The sequence below is a fragment of the Centropristis striata genome, chromosome 7 (genome assembly GCF_030273125.1).
Source record: "Centropristis striata isolate RG_2023a ecotype Rhode Island chromosome 7, C.striata_1.0, whole genome shotgun sequence".
Lineage (NCBI taxonomy): Eukaryota > Metazoa > Chordata > Actinopteri > Perciformes > Serranidae > Centropristis > Centropristis striata.
In genome coordinates this window covers 11,137,393-11,151,943 of record NC_081523.1, presented here as the reverse complement: position 1 = coordinate 11,151,943, position 14,551 = coordinate 11,137,393, and the positions used below count along the sequence as shown (strand labels likewise).

Genomic DNA, 14,551 nt, shown 5'->3' with positions numbered 1-14,551 from the left:
ACTCGTTTCTTCTTTGTAACTGTGCATTGTATTGATGTTTGATATAAATAAAATAAAGATTTAAAAAAAAGAGACACCAACATTATTTTGTTAAACGTAACAGAGAGCTACAGTGTTCAAAATGTGACATAAGTAACAATGCAGCACTTAATTCATGCCCACTTTCTACTTATTTACTTTTATACTGAAGAGCGTAGCTTTAATTACAGTAGCCTTAGCCTGCACATTTCCGTTGCTGAAGGAGTAACAGTAAAAACAGTCCCCCCCGTCACCCACCCAACGCACTGGACGAAAGCTTTATCCATATAGTAATATGAATAAAATACAAAGTTGTTGTTGTAGCAACATAGAAAAATGTAGTTAGTCAGATGTAAGACTTTTTTTAAATCAATGAATACTCTCATATAACGATTTATACATATAGGCAAACACTACCCGGACGCATTTAGTGCGACACACGGGATTAATGGCTGCAGTCAATGTACGGATCCCGTCTCATTGTTTACATTTCGAAACGGTATGTCCCCCGTGTTTTTGCGGGTGTCATTGATACAGGATCAAACCTAACCTTGCAAAGATGATAGATATCGCTAAATGAATGTGAAAAAAAATCTCCGTGAGACAGTATCAAGCCGACCAGCGGCGGACTAGCCCTGTGTGCTAACTATCGCAGCTCCATCTTTCCTGTGTCGCCCGCTGCTCCAGAGATGGCAAGTTAGTCTTCGTCTTTCGTTTGGCTTACCTCCTGCTCGGGTCTCAAGGACAACCAAATGACTGAGGAGGTATAGCGCCAGGTGAGCCTGAAGGCCAGATAAAATCTTCAATTGAGGAATATCGACGGTAAGTTCACTTGTGATGATGTGCAGTTGCTGGGATACTGAGAGCCACAATGTTCTTAACGCGCAGATATGTGTTCTGAAGAAACTGTCAAGTTGTTAGTACAAGCATGCGGGTGATCACCTTAGAGTAAATGGATTAATCTTCTTTTCCAGGGTGCACAATGTTTAGTGTACCTCAAAGCTCCAAGGCCGAGTTCCTGGATAAAGCCAGGCAGGCCAGGGAGGAAAGGAAAGGACATAAGGACAAGGAGAAAGCAGCAACCCACATCCAGGCCCTGGTCAGGAGATTTCTCTGTCGCTGCAGACTCCAGAAGCAAATCCGGTAGTCTCCAATCTAATTAATTGCAGATTTAACTAGCCACCTGTGATTTAAAAATGCTTTGAATTCAGTATATTTGCTAAGAATGTGCCAGACGCGCTTAATCATTTTATTAGTGAAATAATAAATATCTATTTTCATGTTATTGTACCAATTGGCTCAATAATTTCTTTCTGTGTCTCTACAGGAAAGAGGTTGATGACTATTTCCAAGTCTCTGAAACAGGGACATCAAAAAGAAATGCACTTTCTGTTTTCAAAATAGCTCGGAAATTACTATTCGTATATTGCCAAGAGGATAAGATGGTGAGTTGCAGCATTCTGTTTAGATCAATACATTGAAGGGTACACTTTGCAAGATTTTCCTAACAAACATGACTAGGCTCATACTAAAGTTATTTCTCTCACACACACTGCTACAAATGTTAGGTGGTGTCTGTATCTGCAGGGATGCTGTCTGCATGTATTTTCTCTTTTATTTACATTTTGCTATGTTTGGGGGAAAAACGTGAAAACAACAAACACCAAGCGGACAAAGCTATTTCTAAAACCGGAGTCTAATAATTGTTCGTACACAGGTGGTACAAGGGAGTTGAGTTTGACTTATGTTAATCCTTTGTGGAAACTTGTGAGAGACAGCTGTAAACATAACAGCAGTTAATGCACTTGTCTGGAACCGTGTGATTAAAATAACTATTATTTTGCACATTACACAGAGGTTCGAGAAGCTCTGTCATGCAATCCTTGCCAGCATGGAGGTTGAAAATGAACCCAAAGTGAGTGTGCATCATGCTTATACCATCCACATTCCAAAGATTGTTTAAATGTGATTTTTGTCTCAGTGACTGTTCTCACATTTGGCCCTCAGGTTTGGTATGTTTCTTTGGCTCTCTCCAAAGACCTCACCATTCCCTGGCTCAAACAGATAAAAGACGTGCTGTGGACCTGCTGTCAGCTGCTGAAAAATTTAAAGGTTATTCTCACTTCTGAGCTACAAAATGTGTTTTGATAATTATTTTATGACTTTAATTGTACATATCACTGTTTGTTTTGTCATATGCAGCCTGACATACTTCAGGACAATAAATTGGTAAAGCTGTACCTCACCATGCTGATGACCTTCACGGACACTTCAACTTGGCGGATAGCAAGGGGCAAGGGTGAGTCTCACGTCAAGCAGATGTCATTATTATAAACATACGTTTTGTTATTTCTGTCCACGCTTTTTGCAAAGAAATACAAGACTCTCCCTTCATTATTTTAGGAGAAGCCCTCAGACCTGCTTTGACGAGGTTTTGTGAAAACATCATGGGCCATCTCAATCAAAAGGGATTCTATTCAATGCTGCAGGTTCAGAGTTAAAGCTTACTCTTTCAGTTTTATCAAAAGATATTTAGATGTTAGATTTAGATAATGAGGCACCTATTTTCTTCTTCAGTGCCAACTGTCATTTTAATAAAGATGTACATTGTGTGATATCTTTACTTTTCTTCTCTAGATCTTGCTGACCAATGGCTTGGCTCGCACTAAACCATCTCTCTCCAAAGGCACTCTAACAGCTATCTTCACTTTGTCATTAAGGTGAGCTCAGAGCTGCTAATTTGATGGTTATAACTGTTCTTTAAACATGTTAATAGATTAAATACAGAAAGGGGAGGCATGTTTTATTTACAGGGTGTCTTTTTAACTAAATTTATAGATTAGATACCTGAACTTGCGTATTAGCTGATACTGCGTGCTGCTATGATACCAGTGCGTTCAAAAATGATTCATATTATTATTAATTTTCAAAAGCTGTACACTACTAACCCTTAATGGATGTGATATGATTGCTGTCATTGTATAATGGCCGGGCTCAGGTTAATCCATTGGGATTTCACAGTGTTAGATATTGCCAGATTGCTGACATTTTGCTAGCTCAGACTAACATTAAACTCACCTGATCAGTTCTGCATCTCTGCAACTCTTAACAGAGGAGAAGGAAATCATAAGCTACTTCCATTATCAATTTACGATGAAGCAATAGATTTTTTTTTGCAGCCAGTAATGGAAGTAACTAACAACTGAGCCATCTTACTTCTCTCTTATTTCTATTGATCAGGATGTATGGATCAGGTAGTGAGTGACATGTGTTGTTCTTGTTGTTGTTCCTATGTTGCATAAATAATGTAATAAAAGATATGATAATGTTAGGCTGGTGCATAGCCTTGCGTCACGGCTGATACCCATTGCAGCATTTAGAGCTGTATGAGATGTATTTCGGAATAGGTCGAACTAAATCTAATATTTTTCAGGCCGGTCACTGCTGCTCACTTCTCAGATAACCTGCTCCGATCATTCCTCCTTCACATCATGTCAGTTCCAGCCGTCGTATCCCACCTCAATGTGCTTACTCCAGAGGTAAAAGCCACGTCATACATCACATGTTGTTGTTGTATTGTGGTTCTGTATATAATAGTTTAATCTATCAGAGTTTAAGATCATATCTGCTCCGTCTCAACAGTGCATGACCACCATCCAGACGCATGACCTGCTGCGGAAGTTCATCCTGTTTCTCAGCCGTGAAGAACAATGTCTGGACATCTGTGTGTGTCTTGAGGGGAGCCACACACTCTGCTTACTTGGTATAGTATTTTGGATAATTATGTGCTTCATCTATGTAATCTGGTTGTGCACTGTTGAGAGAATCATTGTGTGTCTGTGTGACTGTGTTATCTGTTGTGGGGGGGGGCATTTGGAACAGTCTTCCCTCCACAATAAGGGAATGTCCCACTTACTCTTCCTTTAATGGAAATCTGAAACAATGGCTCAAATCACATCAAAAGTGTGACCACTAACTGGACTTGAGACGACTTAAACATTACTCTTTATTGCATAGTTATATCCTGTCTGGGTCTGCTATGTGTTGTGTTGTGTTGTGTTGTATGTGTGTTGTCTCCTCTATTTGTATCTTACCTATGTACCTGCTGTCTTTTATATTTGTATTTATTTTTTAGGGACTACGGATGCAAACTAGCAGCCTTGCTATAATCCGGCATATTTACAAAGATGTTTATCGATGTTCATTAATGTGCACTGTCCCTATCCAAAAGTAAAGTATTCGTAAAGTATTCGTGTCCTGTGGACTGTTAATGACTTCATCTTTCTCATGTTTGATAGGCAACCTGATTCATTTGGGCTTCCTTACTGAGAAAGTCCTTGAAGAGGAGGCCAACCATTTTGTAAAGGACCTGACTGACATGCTGTCCTACTGCCAGAGATATGTATCCCAAAAGAAGTCCAACCTTACCCACTGGCACCCTGTCCTGGGCTGGTTCTCCCAAACCGTAGACTACGGGTCAGTGGTATACTTTGTATTTGCTTGAATGAATCCAATAACTTAATATTTACTAGAAGATAATATTTAATATTTACTAGAGATAATAGAAATGTGGTTTCCAGTAGACCCAAAATGTAGCCTGGGTATACCCAGACTGCCTTGCGCGCTCGAATTTCATTTCAAACCTCCATCCAGTCTGGCAACCAGGGCCGTTTCTTCGCCCTGTTTTAGGGATCCAATCACAGAACGGGGAGGGACGGCAAGACGATGACGCGTACTACTCGGCACTTGGAAGCTTGTAGTTTTGTAGTTTTCTTACGGATCCAACATGGCTGCAGCAGACGCGAAACTCTCTTTAGCTGTAGACGGTGTTTTAAATAGTTTAGAGCGAAAGTTGAAAGGCGAAAGGTCTCTCGGCGGCTCCGCTGTCCCCCGGCTCGTAGCCAGATGTTACGGTAGCGGGGCTATTAGCCGCTAGCGGCGCTAATCACCGGCGCTACCGTAACGCCGGTGATCTGGCTACGAGCCGCGGGACAGCGGAGCCCCCAGAGACCCAGCAGCAGCTTGTTTATTGCCCATAAAATCAGTGGATGTGTGTGGCTGAATGACATGAGGGGGAATAAAGCGTGAAAATAAATAATCTTGCAGAAAGCGAGAACTGGAGAAGCAAAGCACCAAGCAACACTCTCTCACAGACACACACACAACAAACATCCATTTCTGTTGCTCTACTACGTCATCTGGTATAACTGATCTGATTGGCTAAGAGCTACCTACAGACACTTTTGATAGACATTTTAAGCGTCCAATAAACGGCTCTGGAGGATCGTAAACCACGCCTCCTCTACGGAGAAGTGAACGGCTGGTTTCCAGACTAAATCTCATTTGAGATTAGTCTGGTGTTAGCCAGGCTACCCAAAATGTACAAACTAAGGAAAGGTTTGCACTTCAATGCAAAACATTTTATTTGGATCTGGTTAGTGCAAACTGTTAGTGCAAACAGTTTATTATTGTTGAATTTTTAAATGAAACCTGTAGAATGAAGCGGTTCTAATAAAATATCACTTTTTAAAGCTTAGATGTGGTTATTTTCCTGATGTAATCATTAGTCAAACAAGATTTCTTCAAGGGCCACCCGAAATTTGAAATCCAACAATATTTTCTATTTTTATGCTTTCTGGCTCTGATAATTGCTGTTATTTTGGCAAATTTTATTTAAAAAACAAGAATTTTTCACTGGACAGTTCTGGGTTTCAGAAAGTCAAAGTAAAATGATTTGTGTACTTTTTGCAAATTGAAGTTTGGCTTTAAGTAGTGTCTAACTTTTCTTTATTATAAAAAAGAATGCCAGATAGTATACATGACTTTTTCTCCCCTCTGCCTCCTGTTCTCTGTAGTCTGAATGAGTCCATGCCGCTGGTCACCAGACAGCTTCAGTACCTGTGGGGTGTTTCTGTCATCCGGACACTCTTCAGTGACGTCCTCTCTAAAAAGCTGGAGAGTCAGGAGCCCACACCCCCACCCCCACAGCCGAGCACATCACAAAACAATCTACCAGTTAAAAGTGAGTTATAAACAAAGACCCACTGTGACATTATAAGACAAACACGATCTGCTGAGTTTTTTAAAAAGTTTGAACAGGTCCTTGAAGGTTCTTTGCATCCCCGGTGTTTTGTGTCTGTGCTTTGACAGATCTCTTCAAGCGAGCATTTCAGAAGTCTGCTTCTGTACGGAACATCCTGAAACCGGTCGGAGGGAAGCGAGTCGACTCTGCTGAAGTTCAGAAGGTGTGCAGCATCTGTGTGCTCTACCAGACCGCTCTGTCTACACTAACGCAAATACGACTTCAGATACTCACCGGTCAGTACCAGAAAAAACAAAATCATGTTAAAATATGAAAACACGTTTGTTTCTTGTTTTCCCCTTCATCCCAGGTTAAAAAAATTGCAAAGTCTTACTTTTTTATGTCACACAAACTGGAACTTCCAGTTTCCTGGAAGGTTTATTCTGAAGTCCGTCACTGTGCATTCTCTGCAGGTTTAACACACCTTGATGACCTTTTGCCCAAACTATGGGCCTTCATCTGTGAGCTCGGGCCTCAGGGAGGTCTCAAACTCTTCATGGAGTGTCTGAACAATGACACCGAAGAGTCCAAGCAGCTGCTGGCGATGCTCATGCTCTTCTGCGACTGCTCACGGCACCTCATCACGTAATTTCACTAACTTTTTTTTTTACCGTGTTGTGCAAAAGATGCCCAGTGTGACAGCAACATTTTATGACAAAATCTGTTTATGTGTTACAGAATTCTGGATGACATTGAAGTCTATGAAGAACAAACATCTTTCAAGATCGAGGAACTCCTCACTATCTCTTCATTTCTCAACACATTTGTGTACAAGATGATATGGGATGGCATCTTAGGTGAGTGTGTGACCTTACTGAATCTTGACAGTTATGATGATGGCGTGTGATTGATATATCACTGTTATTTTGTGATTGATAGAAAATGCAAAGGGAGAGAAACTGGAGTTGTTCCACAGCGTGCACGGCTGGTTGATGGTGCTGTATGAGCGGGACTGCAGGCGGCGATTCACCCCTGATGACCACTGGCTACGCAAGTAAATACAAACACTGAACAGAAGTTAATATCCTAAAAACATCTGCCTTCTTTTTCTGCTTTGCTATTTATATTATTACTGTTATTATTATTATATATACTGTTGCTGCCATTACTATTATTACTATTTACTGTAATATACTACTATTATTATTATACCGGCCTTATTTATTTATTATTATTATTATTATTATTATTATTATTATTATTACTATTGTTATTATAATATATCATATTATTTTACTTATTATTACTTTATTTATATTTTTCATTTTATTTTTATATTGTTATCTATTATTACATATTATATTATATATATTACATACTGTACTATTATTATTATTATTATTATTATATACCGTCTAGTCACTTTAGCATTGTTGCCATCATATCATATCACCAGTTTAATTATTACCATCATCTGCCAACCATCCTACCAACTGATGTTCTTCTTTTTAACTTCTTAAGTGTCCTTATTCTTGTTCTATTCTGTGTTTTTCTCTATTGTTGTTTTTATTTATGCTACCTCAGTATTTTATTCTATTGTATTTTATTGTACTTGAATACCGAACTGCTGTGACAACCGAATTTGCCTTCGGGGATGAATAAAGTTGTCTATCTATCTATCTATCTATCTATCTATCTATCTATCTATCTATCTATCTGTCTGTCTGTCTGTCTGTCTGTCTGTCTGTCTGTCTGTCTGTCTGTCTGTCTGTCTGTCTGTCTGTCTGTCTGTCTGTCTGTCTGTCTGTCTATCTATCTATCTATCTATCTATCTATCTATCTATCTATCTATCTATCTATCTATCTATCTATCTATCTATCTATCTATCTATCTATCTATCTATCTATCTATCTATCTATCTATCTATCTATCTATCTATCTATCTATCTATGCATATCACATTTAAGCTTTGTATATCACATTTAAATAGAAGTAACATTATATATAAGGTGACTCTAACAGCAATTCATTGACTCTTATGATACTGTATATCACATTTAAAAGTTCGACTTGACATCTTTGTGGTGTTGCGTTCAGGGACCTGAAGCCCAGCCTGTTGTTCCAAGAGCTGGAGAAAGGCAAGAAAAGAGCCCAGCTTTTACTGCAATACATCCCACATGTCATTCCACATAAAAACGTGAGTAAAAAGGATATTTATTTTAAAGATAGAACGTCAAATTTATTTTCAGTTGTATAATTACTTCCCCTCTCATTTTAGAGGGTGCTGCTGTTCAGGAACATCGTTACAAAGGAAAAAGAAAGTTTAGGACTGGTCGAAACGAGCTCCGCTTCACCACATGTCACCCATATTACCATTCGTCGCTCACGGATGTTGGAGGTATGGAGTTGACAAGACTCAGAATCATCTAAATTACAAGAAATACAGGCTTGAAATATTTCACTCTGTGTAATGAATCTATATAATATACAAGTTTCACTCTCTGAAATAATTGACAAAAAATATTGAATTTTTAAAAATTAAAATAATAAACCAGGATCATCTAAATTACAAGAAATACAGGCTTGAAATATTTCACTCTGTGTAATGAATCTATATAATATACGAGTTTCACTCTCTGAAATAATTTACAAAAAATATTGAATTTTTAAAAATTAAAATAATACAATTTTTGATTTATACATTTAGTCTGTCAACCAAGCCTGTGCATGGGTCCTAATTGTACATGAAAACATATTTATTTATAGCCTGAGACTTTTCATTTGGTGATATAATATTCCGACATACACTACGCCAGAGAAATCTGTCGATGATGATCAAAATTGAAAGCTTATTTTAAACCACTTTTTAAATTATTTAAAAGCAAAATCGTTACAGACAGATCAGACAGAACAAAAAATGTCTTTGTCCGTTGTTCAATAGTAACATTTAATATTTCCCTTTCTGAAGGATGGATATGACCAGCTCCGCAGATTACCTGCAAATTCCATAAAAGGCGTCATCCGTGTGAAGTTTGTCAACGATCTGGGAGTAGACGAGGCCGGTATCGATCAGGATGGTGTGTTCAAAGAGTTTCTAGAGGAGATCATTAAGAAAGTGTTCAATCCTGCTCTCAACCTGTTCAAGGTAAGTCAGGCAGATATAAAGGCTTTTTTAATGAGCACACTCTTGCTGCTGACATTGATTTTACCATTTTGTATGATATTTATTTCCTGTAGACTACGAGTGGAAACGAAAGGCTGTATCCTTCACCCACATCTTACATCCATGAGAACCATTTGCAGCTGTTTGAGTTTGTGGGGAAGATGCTTGGGAAAGCCATATATGAGGTATATTTATTCTTTATGAAAAAAATGCCCTCAAATGTTGATCTCGGTCTGAACACTGTTAAAGTAACTTTGGCTGAGTGTGTAACTGTAACGTCTGTCTGCTCAGGGCATCGTTGTGGACGTCCCTTTTGCCTCCTTCTTCCTCAGTCAAGTCTTGGGTCACCACCACAGCACGTTCTACAGCTCCATCGATGAGCTGCCATCTCTGGACTCTGAGTTTTACAAGAACCTCACTTCCATCAAGGTTGGTTGGAATTACACGTATTTCTTTATGAATTTATGCCATTTTCGTCTCACATCGTTCATTTTGTTTGTTTCTTTGTTTTTAACATTTTAATGCGGGCAAAAGTTGCATATTATACCTTTTAATTTCCTTTTTTTTAATACTTTATGCAAGGCTTCTTACTTTCACAAACATAATGAGTCATTTCGTTTTCTTTACAATATTGTACCTTGCATTTTTTCCCCCCTTTTTTTCAAGGTATATATTCAGAAAGTAAATAACAAAAACATAGGGTAAACAGACAAACATATATACAAGGCAAACTGGTATTCCCCAAATGAGGATCTCCAAGAAAAGAAATAAACAACAAACTAATGACAGAAAACAAAAAAAAACAAAAAAAGATAATAATATCAGGAAAAAATAAGCGGTGGTGCATGTATGCGTGTTCATGAATCTGTGTGTGTGTGTATGCATGTGAGTATTCGTGTTGGGAAGGGGACCATTTAGTTCATCTCCTTAATTTGATTAAATATTTCCACTGTTTTTACCAGCCTTTCTTTACAGTATAACTTATTCCAAATATGTATTTTTTCCTTATTTCTTAAGCGCTATGATGGAGATGTCGGGGATCTGGGTCTGACGTTGTCCTATGATGAGGATGTTATGGGGCAGGTAAGAACAGAAAATGTCAATTCAATTCAAAGTTTATTGTCATATGCACAATAGAAACATGTTTCCTTGCATAATAAAAATCTTAATTTGCTGTCTGTCGGATGCCAGAGAAGACAGAAGTAAGAGGAATAAAATAAAAAAATAAAAAATAGAATAGAAAAAGAACAATATGTGCAAATATACAAAGAATATACATGCATGTAAATATACGGTTTTGCAAGAGAGAGGCAGATACAGGTATAAATAGTCTTTAAAGTGCAAGCTGTGCAGTATGCCATGCAATAGTGCAAGTCAGATGTGAGGTAACAGTAAGTTGTTGACCAAGAGGTTGTGCAAATAATAGATAGTTAGCTATTGTGGAGTCTGATGGCAGTGGGGAAGAATGAGTTCTTGAGCCTGGTCGTCCTGCATTTCACGCTTCTGTAACTCCGGCCTGATGGCAGAAGTGTGAATAGTCCATGTCGGGGGTGGTTGGTGTCTCAGATGATGGAGGCAGCTCTCCTGTGGACTCTGCAGTTGTAAATGCTCTGCAGAGACTGGAGTGGAGTCCTGATGATTCTCTCAGCTGTTTTCACCACTCCCAACTATGTCGCTGTAGAAGTTCCTGAATGTGGAAGATGGTCTAGTTAAATGAATGAAATTCACAAGGTAAAAGCTACTTTTTCTGTTCCTTTACAGCTTGTCTGTCATGAGTTGATACCTGGAGGGAAAACCATGCCAGTCACTAATGAAAACAAGTATGTAAATTCATATCCAATTGAAAAAATAACAGGGTTCAGACCTGTTTTAAACTTATTATGTTATCTGATTGTTGTCTAAGCAATAGAAATCACTGTACTTAAACTCCACCATCTCCTGCAGGATCAGCTACATCCACCTCATGGCTCACTTCCGCATGCACACGCAGATAAAGGAGCAAACAGCAGCTTTCATTCGGGGCTTCCGCAGCATCATCAACCCAGAGTGGCTGCACATGTTCTCCACGCCTGAGGTCCAGCGTCTTGTCTCGGGAGACAATGCTGAGATTGATCTTGATGACCTCAAGTATGTGACTTTCAAAATATCCCTGTTACTTGTGCTGTGTTCCAATACCCATACTTCCATGAGTACACTTAAACGCAGTACACTATCCGCACTTACTAAGTACGCAGATTTCAGCAGGTGAGTGTTGTTCCAAATCTAATACTCCGTGGTGCACTTACCGGAAATTATGCTCGCGACAGCCGCCGCGGCTCGTCACCCGCAAAAAACTTCCTGCTTTGAAAGGCGAAAAATGTACCCTTTATGTTGTTTAACCTTTGTCAATATGGCTGCATTAATGCAGCAAATGTGGAGAATGCGCCGGCGTCGTCAGCAACGTTACTAACTCCTCCTGATGTTGACAGACAGTGCTCCGCTGTTGTTTTGGCCGCCATTACAAGCATTTTTTTCGAGCTGAGCGGCTCTGCCTGGCTCCGCCTCTTCCGCTACGTAGACAAGATGGCGGCCGTTGAGTGCGTATAGTGTACATTGTTCCACACTCAGCGTTTTGACCATTATGAGGGCAACATCCGGGTCCTTTAGGTACACTTCTTTTCGCCGCAATCGGAATCGGAACACCCTGCGTACTCAAACTAAGTATAGTAAGTACGGGAAGTATGGGGATTGGAACACAGCATTGCTGTGCCACTACAACAGTTAAACTAAATGTGTCCTAAATCTAGCAAGATGTTTCTTTTTAAACACTTTGTTAAATGTGCAACAGATTTTCTCTTCATCAACCCTTCCTGTGAACATGTGAGATACTTATCCTTGTTGTCTTTCCTCTCTGTCTTAGGAAACACACAGTGTACTATGGAGGCTTTCACAGCAGCCATCGTGTCATCATCTGGCTGTGGGACATCCTGTCCAGTGACTTCACTGCGGAGGAGAGGGCTATGTTCCTTAAAGTAAAGTCTTTGCAGCTGTCACAGCCAAAAGCTGTTCATTTCTACCCCAAGTGGTTTACCGTTGTCTCATTTATTCTTGTCTGTTTTGATAGTTTGTTACCAGCTGCTCCAGGCCGCCTCTTCTAGGTTTCGCCTACCTCAAGCCACCTTTCTCCATCCGATGTGTGGAAGTTTCAGATGATCAGGTAAGAATATCGATGCAGCCTGAAAACCTCTTATTACAAAAACATGACATACCAAACAAACAAACACAAAACAAAACAAAACACAGCACCACACTCAAACTAAGACAGACAAGAAAAACAACAAAATCAAACAGATGCTCTCTGATAAACACAAACACAACATAAATAAGCAGACTTACTAACCACAATAAGCGACAAAACATTAGAAAATTAGATTAAAAAAAACCCCTCAGGATAATCACAAAAAGCAATGATTAATGTTGGTTTTAATTAAATGCAAACTTCTAACCAGCCTTTTTCACCTTTTCAAATATTTTTAGTGTCAAAATTTCTATTTGCAATACACCCTTTCAAAATAAAGTGATGTTGTATAAACATTCTAAATTGATTGATATTCAAGGTCTCCTCAGCAGAAGCTTTCAAAAGAAATAATTTCCCTAACAAAATTATCAAATAAATAATAACTATAATAATGATCTATCTCTCTAACATCATCACGACTTAATAAACAGTGTTAAAAGTTATCGTGCACCCATGTGTTACTTTTAAACTAATGGAGCATTTCTTGTGTCCAGGACACCGGAGACACCCTCGGCAGTGTTCTGAGGGGCTTTTTCACAATCCGCAAGAAAGAACCTGGTGGTCGACTACCCACTTCATCGACATGCTTCAACCTGCTCAAGTTGCCCAACTACAGCAAGAAGAGCATCTTGCGCGACAAGTTGCGCTACGCTATCAGTATGAACACCGGCTTCGAGCTCTCCTAACTCAGTCGCACCGGGACAATCTTCACAGGAGGGTTGTGTTCAGCAGCCTGAGCCGAGCAGGGGGCTCCACATACCCGATCTGGAGCCTGTCATGTCAAAGGGGCATCACCTAAACAGAAGGGGGAATGACGAAGGACCTACAAACTCTTCTTTTGTTTCTTTTGAAAACTGGATGCTCTCCTTCAGCCCACGCCCTCATATTAAAGGGGATGCAGTTTCTGCAGCACAATCCAATTTTTAGCATCTCCCTTTGCCACTCCCAAAATTCAATATGTCGTGTATTTAACTTGATGAAACACGATGGATAGATTTCTGTTTCTCAGGCTTAACAGAATCCTGCTCGGATCTAACACTCCCATTTTAAGCGAACTGGAAAGCAATACAGATGCAATGCAAGCCATTAGACATGTGGTTGACGCACTCCAGTGAAACCAAGCGATGCATTGTTAACATACTTACAAGCTCGGACTCCATTATCCAAGCAACTTTGAGCTGATACTGGATCAGTCTTAAAATGTTTTGCTGAACATAATGCATCTTTTATAAATGGAAGACAAATCAATGTCTTGTGTTCAGCCTCCATGGAAGGAGGAGGAGGAGGAGGAGTGGTGCACAGCAGTGATCCTGTGTTGATTACATTACGTCCCATTTCGAGGAAAAATCATTTAAAATAAACTCCATTTCTCCCCACTACAAGACGCTGGCTGCAGTCACCTAAAAGAGATGTTCTGTTTTGTTTTTTTTATGTTGAAATCTGCGTCAGTTCTGGTGACGCAGCAGAATTTCTTGACACGAAAAAAAAAAAAAAATCTGATCTGCTGTTTGTTTGATTTAGAAAAGATCTCCTTGCTGTAGCATTTTCATTTTGAATTAAAAATAAACTGGAAATGTTTGGGCACTAATTTGTATCCGCCCAGTGAAACAGACACAGCTGTTCATTGTCACACATCTGTGCTTGACCTCCACTCCAAAAAAATGAGTAAAGTTAATCAACGATGTAACTCCTTGTACTTAGTACTAGTAAAACTGACGATTTCTCACTACACCTTTGAATAACGCTGAGTGCCTCATGTAATGCCACCCCCCCCTCTGCTCTCACATGTCTAACTGTTTTTCAGTTGAAACCAATAACCACGTACGTCGGAAACAAGCCATAGAAACGGGGGCTATGTACCTGGACATTCTCTGCTCCTACTAACAAAAAAAGCTCAGAAACCCAACCAACAAAAACCAAGGAGGTGTTTACCATGATGCCCTCTGATCTCTGTGGACTTTTTAAGCCATGTGGAAAAAAATAATTTCGAGGTTTGAGGACCTCTCAACATGATGTCATGGACTGGTTCGTCAACCAAATGTGACTGCTTGATTCGATGTTCCCTTGGAT

General features: G+C 39.4%; 1 protein-coding gene across 1 annotated transcript; it reads left to right on the top strand.

The window, feature by feature from the left end:
* Positions 1–385: 385 nt before the first annotated feature.
* Positions 386–14,052, top strand: ube3b (ubiquitin protein ligase E3B). The gene is made up of 27 exons (XM_059336510.1): positions 386–840; positions 993–1,161; positions 1,346–1,463; positions 1,874–1,933; positions 2,026–2,130; positions 2,221–2,317; positions 2,422–2,507; positions 2,656–2,738; positions 3,452–3,557; positions 3,661–3,781; positions 4,317–4,494; positions 5,874–6,040; positions 6,169–6,336; positions 6,514–6,685; positions 6,779–6,897; positions 6,980–7,094; positions 8,139–8,238; positions 8,320–8,439; positions 9,010–9,186; positions 9,279–9,389; positions 9,496–9,633; positions 10,222–10,287; positions 10,966–11,024; positions 11,149–11,331; positions 12,104–12,215; positions 12,308–12,400; positions 12,976–14,052. Exons 2-27 carry the CDS (start codon positions 1,001–1,003, stop codon positions 13,165–13,167), a joined length of 3,207 nt encoding a protein of 1,068 aa, XP_059192493.1. The 5' UTR covers positions 386–840; positions 993–1,000; the 3' UTR covers positions 13,168–14,052.
* Positions 14,053–14,551: the final 499 nt, after the last annotated feature.

Coding starts and splice junctions, on each gene's coding strand:
- ube3b (XM_059336510.1), top strand. CDS start 1,001: ATGTTTAGTGTACCTCAAAGCTCCAAGGCCGAGTTCCTGGATAAAGCC. Junction 6,898..6,979: donor GATATGGGATGGCATCTTAG/GTGAGTGTGTGA, acceptor TGTGATTGATAG/AAAATGCAAAGGGAGAGAAA. Junction 7,095..8,138: donor GATGACCACTGGCTACGCAA/GTAAATACAAAC, acceptor TGTTGCGTTCAG/GGACCTGAAGCCCAGCCTGT.